Source organism: Oryctolagus cuniculus, chromosome 2 (genome assembly GCF_051225735.1).
Source record: "Oryctolagus cuniculus isolate XC-2025 breed Fujian yellow rabbit chromosome 2, ASM5122573v1, whole genome shotgun sequence".
NCBI classification, from domain to species: Eukaryota; Metazoa; Chordata; class Mammalia; order Lagomorpha; family Leporidae; genus Oryctolagus; species Oryctolagus cuniculus.
This window is the reverse complement of record NC_142868.1, coordinates 4,843,579-4,859,390: the sequence shown is the minus strand read 5'-3', so window position 1 is coordinate 4,859,390 and position 15,812 is coordinate 4,843,579. Positions and strand designations below refer to the sequence as shown.

The 15,812-nt window shown below is 58.3% G+C and overlaps 1 protein-coding gene across 5 annotated transcripts in view; it reads right to left on the bottom strand.

Annotated features, from left to right (window-relative positions):
• Positions 1-34: 34 nt before the first annotated feature.
• STX18 (syntaxin 18) overlaps positions 35-15,812 on the bottom strand; it is a 116,853-nt gene continuing 101,075 nt past the window's right edge. For 3 of the 5 annotated variants that reach the window (XM_070069566.2, XM_089326928.1, XM_089326930.1), the window contains 5 exons: positions 11,117-11,205; positions 4,066-4,124; positions 3,107-3,176; positions 1,140-1,220; positions 35-579 (listed from right to left, as the gene is read on the bottom strand). In XM_070069566.2, coding sequence (XP_069925667.1) covers positions 484-579; positions 1,140-1,220; positions 3,107-3,176; positions 4,066-4,124; positions 11,117-11,205 — 395 coding nt within the window. In that variant the 3' untranslated portion in view covers positions 35-483. Of the gene's footprint in view, positions 580-1,139; positions 1,221-3,106; positions 3,177-4,065; positions 4,125-11,116; positions 11,209-15,812 lie in introns of all 5 variants that reach the window. The other 2 variants (XM_070069565.2, XM_089326929.1) reach the window with 1 other exon arrangement.

Genomic DNA, 15,812 nt, shown 5'->3' with positions numbered 1-15,812 from the left:
GGGCCTGGTGGGTAACTCACCGACAACACAACAGGGCCGTCACCAGATTTATTGGATGAACAAGGCAGGTGGGAATTCTCTCAGACCACGCATCTGCTGACTTGGGCAGACAGGAAGCGTGCAGAGACAAGGGAGCAGGCATTCGTGAGAGCCGTCACTAGACGCGTTCTTCCCTGGAGCTCCGGGGCCGGGCAGGGTCAGAGCCGCGCCCGGCCGGCAGCCTCGCCGTCAGGTGGTTAACGCCCCTCCCCGAGCCCTCCCCACCCCCACCCAGTGACTGCTGCACAGGCCACTTGCGTGTGTGCTCGTCATGTTCTTTCCCAGCCGCTCGGCCAAGGACACAGGTCTGGGTGTCGCTCCGCGTGGGAATCCGCAGGTGTGGCTCAGGCCCCTCTCCCTGGAGCGGCTCTGACACCCTGGTGACAGTCACGCCCCAGTGCCAGAGACGTGCAGAGGCACACGCCGCCAGGCCGCCCGAGCCGGCTAGCTGTCGTACCAGTCGAGGAAGAGCAGGGAGAAGGAGCACATCACGAGGAAGAAGAGGATCCACACGCGGAAGCCGGCGTTGTTCTTGATGGCCTGGTGGGGAGAGGGGTGTGGCGTTTCCGTCACACAGGCTCCCCGGCTCGGTGTAGCCGCGCTCAGTTCTACGCTCGCCGTAGCAGGCGGCTTCGTCAGAGGGGAAACCGACAGCGGGCTCCGCTTCCGTCAGCAGACACAGCGGTGTTGCCCCTCTGCTCAGCGCTCCCAGAACACGACTCCCTGGACACCACCTCGGTCCCAGGGTCCCAGGGTCCCAGGCTCCAGCAGCGCAGCGACCCAGTGGGGGTCCCACATCAGGAAACATGGCTGGGGCCGGCCACAGACAGCGGCCAGGCTCTGGCCCAAGGGGCCAGCGAGCTCCTCCATGTCCTCAGCCGGTGCAGGGAGCCAGCCTGCGCTGCAGGGGTGCCCCCAGCCCCGCCCCGCCCCCACCTCACTCCTACTGAGGGTGATGAGCACCTGCCTCTCCACAGAGCCGGAGGGGCCAGGGTCTCAGACCAGGTGGCCCGGCTGGGACTGACCTAGACCGCACGGCTACACAGGGGCGAGATCGGCCCTGCGCCACACCAGTCCCAGGGGCCCCAAACAGCACCCACCTCTCTTATGTCTTCGTTGCCCTCCTTGATGTTTTCGGTCGCTCCAACCACCAACTGGTGAATGTTGTCAATCTCCGCTTCCTGTGGGAGGGTGGGACACGCACTCAGGTCCCCTCCGAGTGCACGCCGTGACCGAGACGGGCCCAGCCGGCGGCCCTCACAGAGCACACGCCGTGACCGAGACGGGCCCAGCCGGCGGCCCTCACAGAGCACACGCCGTGACCGAGACGGGCCCAGCCGGCGGCCCTCACAGAGCACACGCCGTGACCGAGACGGGCCCAGCCGGCGGCCCTCACAGAGCACGCCGTGACCGAGACGGGCCCAGCCGGCGGCCCTCACAGAGCACACGCCGTGACCGAGACGGGCCCAGTCGGCGGCCCTCACAGCGACCCCGGTAGGCACCAGCGCCCCCGGGGTAGGCATGGGCCACATCTTGCAGGGGATTCTTGGGCTCGGGTTTTGCCACCTCGCCCACAGGCCCAGAGCAGCCACGGGGCCGGACGAGCGCAGACCTCCCACTGTCCGCCGCGTGCTGAGCTCTTCGCCCACCCCCACCTGGGCTGCACGCACCAGGTGACCGGCACATCTTTCAGGGATTCCTGTCCAGGAGTGGCCAGCACAGGCCGGGGGCTGTCCCTGTCTGTCTCTCAAGTCCAGAGCAGTCAGCTAAGCGGGTGCGTGCTAGAACACGCATGCTAGCTTCAAGAGCAGGGCTTCTGCTTTACCAGCGTGTCTTAATCTAGGCTAAAACTTGAAAATCCACACGGGATGCAGGACGCTCACGGAAGAGGTTGACTCTGAACACACAGAGAGGTGGGGCCTGTGGCCCCGCCCACTGCCCGGCCCCTCCTGACAGGGCGTGCGACACCAGCCCAGGCTCCAGAGACCCCTGGCTGATGCGGCACTGCCGGAGGAAAGCCAGTCGGCTGTCCCTCCCCACGAGGAGTCTGAGCCACAGTCTAGGGCTCTGCGCAGCCCCTCAGGAGCGGCTGTCGCCGTGTCGGTGGCCCGCGGCTCTGAGAGCGGTGCAGTTCTGACTTCCACTGCATGCGTCACGCCGCGACCTCGCTGCATTTCTCCGTACATGAGACACGGAGGAGTGCGCCCTGCCAGTGGCTACTGGCTACAGGGCTACAAGTAACCACAGTCCCTACCTATCAAGAGCCTGCCACGGGCCAGGTGTGTCACGGGAGGCCGCAGGCATCAGACCCCTCCCACGGAGGAGGAACAGAGCTCGGGAGAGGCCGTTCCCGGGCACACGGTGTGGGGGGACCCTGGAGCAAGCCGGTGCGTGGGGGACACACCTCGTCTGCCTGTTCGGTGTGTCACGCGGCTGAGCTGGTGCCGGCCGCCGTCTTGGCGGACACACACCGTCAGCAGTCCCCCAAGGCTGTGGGGGACAGCGCCCTGGAGCTGCGTCCTTGCTCAGAGTGGCCGCCTCCGGCTGCGGCCCAGAGAGAACTGCTCTGATGAACCAAGCAGCCAGTCCGACGCACTGAGAAAGCCAAGTTTGTCTTTCAAGCCCTTCCTCTCTGGGCACTAAAGACAAGAGGGCCAGGCGCTGGCAGGTAGGGGCAACACGGGGATTCACGCAGGAGGACAGTCCCCCTCCCGCGAGGCTGGGACAGAGGTGGCGGGGCCAGCACGGGGTGGGGGTGGGGGTCAGGACCGAGGAGCCAGCCGAGTGCAAACCTGCTGCCTGCTGCCTGCTGCCACACGCCTCACCCGACCAGGTCACCTCTGACTCTGACAGCAACCTGCAGGGTCCCTCCATTTACAGATGGGAAACTGGGGTCTGGGGGCCACCCAGCTTGCCCACACGGAGAGCCCCCTGCCACCCCGACCTGTGCTGGGAAGCCGACTGAGGAGCGGGGGAAACGCTCACTGGCTGGCAGCACGGCCTCCGCCCACGCCTGCGGGGGTCCACGAGGAATCCCTGAGTTCTGGGCTTCTTGTTGCTTCCCTACCTGTTGCAACACCTTTTCCGTGAATATCTCTTGGAGTCTGGAAATTTCAACCACTTTCCCTTCGATTTGCCTTCGTGAAGATTATCAAGAAAAGAAGAATCAGCAGGTTACTTAGTGACCAACAGTGCCCGGTCTAACAGGAGCGCCACGCCCAGGGATAGGCAGGAGCGGGGAGGGGCGCGCCACGTCGCCTGGGGAAGTGGGGACTGGTTCACTGCTCAGCCCTCCCAGCACACTGCCCTGTCAACCGACCCTGGCCCCAAGGGGTGGCCACGTGCTGCGGCCCCTGCCTATGGGCCGGGGTGTAGAGTGAGGCCCCAGCTACAAAACGCAAAGCTCTGGTCAAGTCCCATGTCTGCCCAGTGACCACAGCAACACGTGCTGGCAGAGCACGGGGACGACCCAGCTTCGCGCACGCGCAGCGGGTGAAAGATGGACGCATACACACTCCAGCCAACACCACTCCGTGTTGCAAGGGGAACCCCTCTCTGGTTGGGCAGTGGAGCGTGAGCGTGGGCCTGCTTCAGGGGCGGGTGTGTGTCTGGGGGGAAGCCACACGGGCAGAGACGGACTGCTGCTCCAACACAGCAGCCACAGGCGGGCAGGGGGCGGAGGCGGAAGCTCCAAGCGCCTCCACAGACCCAGGGCCTCTAAGCGCCGGCACGAGAGGGCAAGGACGGCTCCTGCGTATGAGTGCGGTGACTGTGGAGCCGCGCGGGGAGGCTGCCCACTGTCACGTTCCTGCCCAGGCCTGAGCCCAGTGGGTGGTGCAAACCATCCTAGGGCAGCACGCCACCACCCACTGATCCTCTCTAGATGACGGAGGTTTGGGGCAGCTCCCCTGCCCCCAGCTCCCAACCCCAGGGGCCAGGCATGGACACCCAGTCACCACAGTGAATAAACACAGCCCTCAGCCCCGGAGAAGCCAGACGCCAGCCGACAAGGAGCTGCATGCATACCTCACTTCGTCAAACAAGCTGTTCATCTCCCCAATGAGCCGCTGGTTTTCTTGTTCAAACTGTGAGGAGACAAACAGGTTCAGGTGATGTCAGATGGACTCGGGCAGTGCCCCCCGCGCCCCCACGCACGAAGTCACAGCGAGGCTGCGAGCAGCAGCGGGAGAAACCCAAGGACGGCTGGGCTGCCGCTGGCTGCCGCCTCCGCCTCACTCATCTCCACTCCCAGAACACGCGGGACACGACGGCAGCCGTGAGAGCCCCAGCCTGGCCCCCTGCCTGGCCCCCCGCCCGGCCCCCGGGCTCCCGCAATCTGTCCTGCCTCTGCTTCCCCTGAGATCATGACTTCAACACATCCATTCTGAATTCTAAGTGCAAACTGATGACACACGTGATAAGCTGACAGGGTCTACTGGGCCCCAACTCAAATCGGCGCTCGGTCTCCAACAAGCAGCCGTGAGATTTCCACGGTTTCTGTCTCTAGCACTGTACTTTTTTTTTTTTTTAAAGATTTATTTATTTATTTGAAAGACAGCATTACACAGAGAGGAGAGGCAGAGAGAGAGGTCTTCCATCTGCTGGTTCACTCCCCAGCTGGTCACAAGGGTCAGAGCTGCCCCAATCTGAACCCAGGAGCTTCTTCCGTGTCTCCCACGCAGGTGCAGGGGCCTAAAGACTTGGGCCACCTTCTACTGCTTTCCCAGGCCACAACAGAGAGCTGGATTGGAAGTGGAGCAGCCGGGACTTGAACTTGCGCCCATAGGGGATGTCAGCACTGCAGGTGGCGGCTTTACCTGCCACACCACAGAGCCAGTGCCACACCTTCTTTCTTGTATCATCCTAAGAGAAGACTGAAGATGCTGTTGGCACATAAGGTGTAAGACACACTAGGTGTCACATGACCATGCAACGGCGTTTTCTGAGAGCAGGGAACAGACGCCCCAGTCTGATCTCCGATCCACCCGTCAAGAGCATGAGAGCAGTGCTGCGTCCTAGGCAGGTGCAGTCTTCAAAAACTTCGTGAAGAGGGGCCAGCACTGTGGCGTAGCAGGCTAAGTCTCCGCCTGCGGCACCAGCATCCCACATGGACGCCGGTTCGAGCCCTGGCTGCTCCACTTCCTATCCAGCTCCCTGCTGATGGCCTGGGAAAGCAGTGGAAGATTCCCAAGTCCTTGGGCCCCTGCACCTGCGTGGGGAACCCAGAAGAAGCTCCTGGCTCCTGGCTTCAGATTGGCCCAGCTCTGGCTGTTGCGGCCATTTGGAGAGTGAACCAGTGGGTGGAAGACCTCTCTCTCTGTCTCTCCCTCTCTAACTCTGTGTCTGAAGTAAATCTTTTTAAAAATTATATTAAAAAGTTCTGAATAATGTGTATTATGAAAACACTAGGCATGAGTCTCAAATTTAAAAAAAAAAACATTGATGGACACATGCCCTATGCACTGCTGTGGGATACAGCGCAACACAGCACCACATCCCCAGGGGAGGAGCCAGCCGCCAGCCCCTTCCCCAGCCCCCAAGACAGCAGGACACGCAGTTCTGTGAGCCGCAGTGGCCCCTGTGCACTGGAACTGGACACGGACTGCTCTGCCTGTGTCTGCGCCCCCCCCCCCCCCAGGCCCCACGCCCTCTGTCTGCGCTCCCCCCGACAGGCCCAGCGCCCTCTGTCTGGCCTGCAGCAATCACACTGCAAGTTCAGACCGACTGTCTCCATTTTCACCTACGAGGGAGAACACGCAGTGTCTGGCTTACTTCACTCAACACAGGGCTTGGTTCCATTGGATTCGAAGGAGAAGGATCTGGAGAGGAAGGGGAGGAACGCAGGGCAGAAGCAGAGCTGCCCCAGGCCAGTGACTGCAGGCCATGCTGCCCCTGGTGCACTCCCTGGAGCCGGACCGACTCCGCAGGCCCAACAGGTGCCGCCCTAGACGCGCCTGCCACCCTGACATCGGCTCAACCAAAGGCCGGACGCGTGGGAGGCTGACCACGGGGTGCAGCCCGGAGATTCTTGCACACCCGGCTCAGTGTCCACGCCACTTCCTGCGGGCAGGCACAGCCCAGGGTCCTCTGTGTCCTCCCCGTGGGCCTCCCAGGCCCAGCTTCTCTGGGAGCCCTTCCTGACTCGAGTTCTTTCTTTTTCCTGTCCTGGCTGAGCATTTGCTGAACACACTTAGGACATGTACTGCTTTGTGATGAACTGCGCCTCCCCCAAACTCCAGGTGCTCCGAGCCGAGCAGCATTCTTTTTCCTTTTTTTTTTTTTTTGACAGGCAGAGTGGACAGTGAGAGAGAAAGAGAGAAAGGTCTTCCTTGGCCATTGGTTCACCCTCCAATGGCCACCGCGGCCGGTGCGCTGCGGCCGGCGCACCACGCTGATCCGATGGCAGGAGCCAGGTGCCTCTCCGGGTCTCCCATGGGGTGCAGGGCCCAAGCACCTGGGCCATCCTCCACTGCACTCCCGGGCCACAGCAGAGAGCTGGCCTGGAAGAGGGGCAACCGGGACAGGATCCGGCGCCCCGACCGGGACTAGAACCTGGTGTGCTGGCGCCGCAAGGTGGAGGATTAACCTACTGAGCCGCGGCGCCGGCCTCCTTTTCCTTTCTTACACAGCTGTTGAAAATGCTGCCAAGGGCACACTCCTCGTCCAAGGTGCTCTGTGCCAGGTGTGGGGGAGGGGGACAAGGACAAGCTGCCCTGAAGCTCTGGCTGGTCCCTCGCTTGCTGGGGTGCCCACCGTGCCCCCGGCCTCGCTCGCCTGGCGCTGCTCGTCACAGTGGCCTCACTGGCAGCATGGGCTGCTGCAGGCTGGCCTCGGCCTGAACCCCTCCCGGCGCTCAGAAGCCAGCAAACCCCTCCCCAGTGATCCGACCCCCCGGGGGGACTGAATCACCTCCCTGCAGCCCCCCCCCCCCCCCCCCCCGCACTTGGCTCCACGCTGGCGTCTGCGTCACACTGGGCCCCGGCTGCCTCCTCTCTGGACCCCAACCTCAGCGCTGGGCCCGGCCTGACAGCCCTGTCTGCCCTGCCGCTCTCCTCTGAAAACAGAGAGGCCTCTTCCACACCGAGCAGCAGGCCGCTCGGGGCCCTCTGCCTGGGCCTCACGGCAGAGCTGGGAAGCGCCGCTCTGTTAACTGTCAGCGACAGCTCCGGAAGGCTGCGGCCTCGGAGGAAGGCGCGGAGCTCCTTCGGCGGCGTGTGGCTGCTGAGTCATTCTGACTCACTCAGGTAGACTCGGGCTTTTCGGGGGCTGGGACATCAGGTTTTAATTCTTCTAGTGACAAAATATGGCCCTGCCCTTACAAATCCAGTCCTGTTATGCTCTGAAGCTGTTCCTCAACACAATTAACTCGTGGGCTGAGGGGACCCATTTCTGGAATGTTCCTTGGGAACAAAGCGTTTCCGTCTCCTGCCCGCCGAGGCGAGCGGCGTAGCACCGCGCCTCCCTCAGGCCGCCGGTCTCTGTTCCTCCTGGGAGCTCCGCGTCAGCCCTGCACAGCAGGCGGGAGAGGGCTCGGCTCCCAGCTCGCATGTCCTCTGACCCCACGGCCGCCTGAGCCACTTGAGAAATCCCCAGTCCCTGGAGGAGAGACAGGGAACAGGTGCCTTACAGGGTGACGTGCCGAGGGCTGCAGACGGTTGCGAGTGGCCGGGGCCTCCGTTCAGAAGGTGAGGGCGACGAGACTGTGTTTTAAAAGCCCTATTTCCCTCGGCCAAATGCGAGGTCACTACTTAACGAGGCCCAGCAGGCTTGGCTGCGAGGGGACGGCTGGGCGCTGACGACACCCCCTTTCCAGGTTTCAGGAAGGCTCTGCTGTTGCCTGAGGGGCTGACCTGTCTGCCTTAGCCCTCACCACGCCCAGAGGCCCCGGTGAAGTGGACGCCGGCTCTGCGGCCTCCTGGACACTGCCCGGGGAGCCTGGGCAGCAGGCGGAGCTGGCGGTTCTGCGGCTTGCCTCTCCCTCAGTCCTACGCTGAATGACCCTGGGCGGGTCACCGTCCTTCTGCCCCTCAGTCTTTGTCACTAAAACGGGTGATAATAGCAGTAGGGTTGTTAGAAGGAACACAGGAGTGAAAACAGGGAGGGGCATGGCAGCCAGGGTCTGCCGCCCACCGCACGGCCACGTGACCTCCCACCGGGACAGGGACCCCGCTGGGTGCAGCACTGAATGAAGGCCTGGGCTCACGGTCAGCACCACAGCGGACATCTACGTCCCCTCTGTAGAAAAACGGAGTCTAAGAAGTGAGTGGAAAAGGAAGATGAGAGGCTTGGAGGGCGGGGAAGGTGGCGAAAGGGGCCACACAAGCAGGATGACAGCCAGCGCCCTGCTGGGGCCTCTGCTCCACACGCCAGGTATCTCACCAGTCACACTGCCTTCCGCCAGCCAGGCCAGCACGCCACGCCCCTTATCAGAGTGCTGGTTCCAGTCCTAGTCACTCCATTTCTGATACAGTTTCCTGCTAATGCGTCCTTGGAGGTGCCAGATAATGGCTCAAATACTCGGGCCTCTGTCACCCACGTGGAAGACCCGGATGGAAGACCCTGGCTTCAGGCTAGTCCAACCCAGGCTGTTGTGGTCATTTGGGAAGTGAACCAGCAGATGGAAGATCTCGCTCTGTGTGTCTCTCTTTCTCTATCACTCTGCCTTTCAAGTAGATGAAAATAAATAGCATTAAAAAAATAAAGCAGTAATTTTCTAGATGTAACATCAGAAAACAATTTGGTTCCACTTCCACTCAGTCTGACCACAAAACATCTGCTAACTCAAGGCATTAATATACCTTATCAGGAGTTATAAAGAGATGTATTATGCAAAACATATAAAACCCTACAATGATTTTGGATATATAACAATGTTCCTTTGGAGAAATAATGAATTAAATTGCTGTTATAAGACTTAATTCATTCTTTAGCCCTGAGGAAAAATTCCAAAACAGTGATTATGAATTATGACCACAATTTGCTCCAACACAATTTAAAACCAATACTGTGGTGTTTCTTTGTTTTCAGAGTTGAGCCTTTTAAATAAATGTTGAATGAGCCTGGCTATACACTATAGTACTTAGTGACTATTCAGTAAGAAAGAGGTGAATGGGGCCAGTGCTGTGGCATAGCGGGTGAAGCTGCCATCCACAGTGCCAGCATCCCACATGGGAGCCGGTTCAAGACCCGGCTGCTCCACTTCCGATCCAGCTCTCTGCTATGGCCTGGGAAAGCAGTAGAAGATGGCCCAAGCGCTTGGACCCCGGCACCTGCACGGGAGACCTGCGAGAAGTTCCTGCTCTTGGCTTAGGATCGGCTCAGCTCCAGCTGCTGTGGCCATCTGGGGAGTGGACCAGCAGATGGAAGACCTCTGTCTCTCTGCCTCTGCCTCTCTGTAACTCTGCCTTTCAAATACATAAATAAATCTTAAAAGTTGATTAAAAAAAAAAAAAAAACAAGAAAGAGGTGAACAGGCAATGGCCTGTCCTAGAAGTTCTGAACAGGACAGTTCTCTGCTCCGCCCACTTGCAGCCACAACAGAAAGCAGGAAGCCCTGTTCACTCCGACTGCTCTAGTGCTGACGCCTGAAATGACAGCTGTGGGTGGGTCTGGCACAGGCATCTTGATGGTGACTGTCAGGACAGCAAAGGGGACAGAAGCCCGGCAGGACGAGTCCCAGTGCGAGGTGCCTCCCTGCACGTGTTGTTACGCCCAGCACTTGGCCACACACTGCACAGCTGCAGTGACACCGTGGCAGACCGCACGTGTCTTGGCCACACGCATGACACGGCAGTGATGCCCCAGGCAGACACAGACCTGTCTCGGTCCCCACCCGTGTCCACAGGGCAGAGTCCACGGCTGCGTGCCCTGCCCTCTGCGAGGAGCTCTTCCCAGGGCTACTGCAGCCGTGCCACGGCAATTCCATGGGGCGTCAGTCCTGACCAGATCCAAGCTCAGTCACAGATCACACAGGCAGCGAGCGAGACGGAGGACGCACGCCAGCTCAGCCCAGTGCCAACAAGGCAGGACGGAGAGCCTGGCCCCGGCCTTCCTCAGGCCTCCTTCCGTGTCGGGCAATTTCTAGATCAGGCGTCTGCAAAGCTCAGTAAAACCTTAAGGCTTGCCCAGTGCTTACAGGCGAGAGGGAACTCCATGGACACACACCGCTGGTATTCTAGTTCTAGACGCTTCCCCCATGAAGAGTGGGGGAGGCAAAGCCCACGCAGAAGAACCCCGCTGGCCAGGAGGGCCTCTCAGGAGATCCCACCTTAGACCCGTAGACCCTGACGGCCACACAAGAAAGCCTTCCCGGGGGCAGCCAGCAACACGCCAGCCTCAGTGGGAGGGCCCAGGCGGGGCAGAGGCCAGAGGCCTCCTCACACACAGGAGGCGTGGCCAATGCCCACGTGTCCTGAGGCTGCGCTAGTCATCGCGAGGGCACTCTGGCCAAGCCTCTTGCCAGCGTCAGAAGGAGACGGTAACGCCCGCCACCCCCTAGTGCACCTCCTTTCAATGTCCTGCAGCAGAGAGCACCAACAAGTTCTGTCAACTGTGGACCGCTGCACCAGTGCACCTGACGTCACCTGCAGGCACAGCGCTCAACCTCACGGCCCAGGCAGGGCTGCCCCAGGGTGGCCCCACCTCCGCCACGGGCAGTGAGGGCACAGGAAACCACAGGAGGCGAGGCGAGGCGAGGCGACACCAGTAGTTACAGGCGTTGTTGCTGTTCACTCCTCGAGCTTTCTGCACTTTACCACTACACTCGCAATTCAAACAGTCAAAAAGCACTGGAGAGGCAATGATGAAAGACCCATTTCAGACAATCTGACTGCTGCTAACGATATCTATTACTAGCAAAATTATTCTAAAGCAATTTCTGCTTTACCTATGTTACTGCAAAGTTTAGAACAAATGTATACCAAGAATCAGGAAATCAAGTGGGCAGGTATTTATAAGACTTGTATTTCTAGTCTGAAAAGTTGGCACACGACCAGAACAAGGCATTTGGGAAGACCTCTTAGTAACGCACAGGCCTGGGAAACCAGCCGGAGGAATGATCAGGGAAGGGCACCCTTACCATTTGTATTTCTTCTGGGGACAACTCGTCTTCTCCTCTGCCATCTCCCCAGGTACTCAAGTCAGTCGGCGCTTCAGACACAATCTTTTCTGCTAACAAAAAAAGGGAAAGGGACAGACAAATATTCATTTTAGAAGCGGCTGGCTTACAGAACACAGGCACACTGAAAACCTGGCATGGACTGCGATCCTGCAGCTTTGTCCATACGTGGTCATCTGTTGGTCAACATTCAGGCACTGCCAACACGGTTCTTCTACAACATTTAGGGCTTAAACTGTATGTGTGTATGTGTGTATGTGTGTGTGTGTGTGTGTGTGTGTGTGAGATGGGAGGTGCACCTGTACACAGTTTCGATACTGCACTGAGTTCAGCAATGGCTGCAACCTGAACAGATGCTCTTCGGAACCAAAGTGAGCTGTACCCAAAACACATCACACTTACAGTCTCCCTCTACTTTTTATTTTTTAAAGATTTACTTATTTTTTATTATTTATTTATTTATTTATTTATTTTTGGACAGGCAGAGTGGACAGTGAGAGAGAGAGAGAGACAGAGAGAAAGGTCTTCCTTTGCTGTTGGTTCACCCTCCAATGGCCACCGTGGCCGGTGTGCTGCGGCCGGTGCACCACGCTGATCCGATGGCAGGAGCCAGGTACTTATCCTGGTCTCCCATGGGGTGCACGGCCCAAGTACCTGGGCCATCCTCCACTGCACTCCCAGGCCACAGCAGAGAGCTGGCCTGGAAGAGGGGCAACCGGGACAGAATCCGGTGCCCCGACCGGGACTAGAACCCGGTGTGCCGGCGCCGCAAGGCGGAGGATTAGCCTAGTGAGCCCCGGCGCCAGCTCTATTTTTTTATTTTTTTTAAAGATTTATTTTATTTATTTGAAAGACAGAGTTACATTGGGTCTGGCGCTGTGGTGCAGCGGGTTAACTTCCTCCCTGGCCTGAAGTGCCGGCATCCCACATGGGCACCGGTTCTAGTCTCAGCTGCTCCACTTCCGATCCAGCTCTCTGCTATGGCTTGGGAGAGCAGTAGAAGATGCCTAAGTCCTCGGGCCCTTGCACCCACGTGGGAGAGAGACCCAGAGGAAGCTTCAGGCTCCTGGCTTTGGATAGGCACAGCTCCAGCCATTGTGGCCAATCAGGGAGTGAACCAATGGATGGAAGACCTCTCTCTCTCTCTGCCTCTCCTCTCTGTGTAACTCTTTCAAATAAACAAATAAATATTAAAAAAAAAAAAGAGTTTACTTATTTATTTGAAAGGCAGAGTCACAGAGAGGAGAGAGAGATCTTCCATCCCCTAGTTCACCTGCAGATGGCTGCAAAGGCCAGGGATGGGCCAGGCCAACGCTAGGAGCCAGGAGCCTCTTCCAGGTCTCCCACGTAGGTGCAGGGCGCCAAGGACTTGGGCCAATCTTCTGCTGCTTTCCCAGGCAAATTAGCAGGGAGCTGGATCAGAAGTGGAGCAGCTGGGACCCCAGCAGGTACCCTATGGGATTATGGGATGCTGGCATCATAGGCGGCAGCTTCACCCACCACACCACGACGCCTGTCCCCCTCCCTCTATTTAAAGACTGCAAACTATATGGATATTTTCATTGAAAAACATATACAAGAAATGATATACTATCCCCCAATTTCATTCCTCTCCCAGAATTCCTGATAGAGCCCCAGAACTTCATCAAAGCAAACTCACAGACATGCTATACAGATAAGCAACCCCTCACACATTCCTCCAACTCAGAAATAATACATGGCTTTGTGAATGTGATGGTTTGTTGATCTCAAAGCTATCAATAATAACATAATGCTCAGGGGCCAGCGCTGTGGCGTAGTGGGTAAAGCCGCTGGCTGCAGTGCCAGCATCCCATATGCATGCCGGTTCAAATCTCAGCTGTTCCACTTCTGAGCCAGCTGTCTGCTATGACCTGGGAAAGCAGTGGAGGGTGGCCCAAGACCTTAGGCCCCTGTACCTGCACGGGAGATCTGGAAGAAGCTCCTGGCTTTGAATCGGTGCAGCTCCGGCTGTCGCAGCCATCTGGGGAGTGAACCAGCAGATGGAAGACAGCTCTCTCTCTCTCTCTTTTTGTGCCTCTGCCTCTCTGTAACTCTGCCTTTCAAATAAATAAACAAATCTTTTAAAAAATAGCATAATGCGGCCGGTGCCGTGGCTCACTAGGCTAATCCTCTGCCTTGCGGCGCCGGCACACCGGGTTCTAGTCCCGGTCGGGGCGCCGGATTCTGTCCCGGTTGCCCCTCTTCCAGGCCAGCTCTCTGCTGTGGCCCGGGAGTGCAGTGGAGGATGGCCCAAGTGCTTGGGTCCTGCACCCCATGGGAGACCAGGAGAGGCACCTGGCTCCTGTCTTCGGATCAGCGCGGTGCGCCGGCCACAGCACACCAGCCATGGCGGCCACTGGAGGGTGAACCAACGGCAAAGGAAGACCTTTCTCTCTGTCTCTCTCTCTCACTATCCACTCTGTCAAAAAAATAAATAAATAAATAAATAAATAAATAGCATAATGCTCAAAGATTTTCTCCTTACGACCTCTCCGTATCTTGGAGATCTCTCGGGTCAGTTCACGTGCACGGTGGGCACTCTCTAACCAGCTCCATCACGTGCCTTCACAAGGCTGCACTGCTCTGCATGCAACCCTGCGTCCATGACAAACCTTCATGTCTTCAGAGTCCACCAGTGTAACAGGACTGTGTCCCAGGCCACGCTAGGTGTGTGTGGGCGGGGGACACAGAGCTTTTCCCCACTGTGTGTGCTTTGCTAACCTCCAAGGGTTTCCCACACCAATCTCTGTGCTTCCTGGCCTCTGAGCTCATGTGAATATTTTTCTAGAACTTTCTAAGTTTCCATTTTTTGAACGTCCAGACTCACTGCCCAGTTCCAGCTCCTGTTGAGGTCTCCCTCTCAGCTCAGCCTCTGCCCCCACCTCTACCTTCACTTAGGGTACCACTGACTGCCAGGGGCCAGATGGCATCTTCTCCAACCCTTCAACTGGGCGCTCCCTGTGGGGTGGGGCCAAGTTACTTAAGGACAGAGATAACAGGCATCCATAAAAACCACACCCATCTACATGCGGGACAAACAGTGCTGGGGAACAAACTGCAAATGGCTGCATGAAGCTCTCCTCCTGGCTGAGCAGGAGAGTTGGAGAATGACCATCAGATGTGGACACAGGGTCAGGGTGACTGGAGTGCCTCACATCTGGCTAAGTGACCAAGGGTGACAGACAGAACAGCACGTGGCCCCACAGTCTTATGGTAACAGCTAGTGGATTAATACCAATGGTTGATGGACTGGGGTGGAGCCTTGACCTCACTTGGGCAGCCAGCAGGGGGCCCAGCGGGCAGTCTCTGGGTCACTGGGGCTCGCCCTCGGCCTGCAGCTCTTGTTCGGCCTGGCTTTTCCCTCTGCGTCCCAGCTCACGCCTGATGTCCCCCTGCCCAGGCTCCACCACTGTCAGCCCCTCCAGACACCAGACACGCAGAGCTGGCTGATCCTGCACAGGGAGCCTCCACTCAGAACTGGAATAAACTTCTTCTTCCCAAGAGGTTCCTCCAGGATTTTAAAGTGACACAAAGCAATGCCCCAAGTAACAAAAGCAGTGCCTTTCTGAAACACAGGGCGTGACAGGAAGAAACCACCCCTAGCTGCATCCACAACGCTTCCTGTTGTGCACTCCTACATTTCTTCTTGAATTTCAAAAGGGAAATGGAAACCCTGAAAGGCAGAGAGCTGAGGTTTTTTTCTTTGTTTTTTTGATCTTTCTGGTAAATGTGGGTAAACTTAACAAAATGCCCACGAACCAGAACAAACTGTCTCCCAGTTGGCGCTAGGAAGGACATGGAGGGGCGGGCATGTTCCACCTGGAGCACCACTCGGCCTGACCAGGCTATACCGTCTCTGCAACCCTGCCAGAACGCACGGCCCCAAAGACCCAACACAGAGCAGATCCGCTCCCACCGGCACGTGCCCTGAAGATAAAGGGCGCCCACGGCACGTGCTCGGAACACAAAGGGTGCACATGGCATGTGCTCGGAACGCAAAGGGCACCCACACAGCCACTCCTCTCCAGTCCCTACTGCAGTTGTCTGGACAGGAAAAGGCCTCTGGCATGTTTCAGGCTCAGAAAGCTACGACCCAATGCCAGCACTGTGGTGTGGGGGTAAAGCTGCCACCTGCGGTGCTGGCATCCCATATGGGCATGGGTTTGAGTTCCGGATGCTCCACTTCCTATCTGGCTCCCTGCTAGTGTGCCTGCTAGTGTGCCTGGGAAAGCAGCAGAAGATGGCCCAAGTCCTTGGGCCCTTGCACCCACATGGGAGACCCAGAAGAAGCTCCTGGTTCCTGGTTTCAGATTGGCCCAGCTCCAGCCACTGAGGAGATCTGGGGAGTGGACCAGGAGATGGAAGACCTCTCTCTGCCTCTGCCTCTCTGTAACTCCACCTTTCAGATAGACAAATACATCTTAAAAGACGCTATGAGGCACAGAGTTCACTGTCAAACGCAGATCAGTTAGCTGGAGGGCAGCCTGGGCATCCACAGAGCCACACACACCCCGCGCCCACCACTCAGGGCTCTGAAATGAGGCGGCTTGCCCAGCCCCCGGGCTGCGCAGGATCATCTGTGAAGGAGGCTCACGGATCTCGGCCACGGGGCTGCTGTGAGGACGGTGACAAGGTG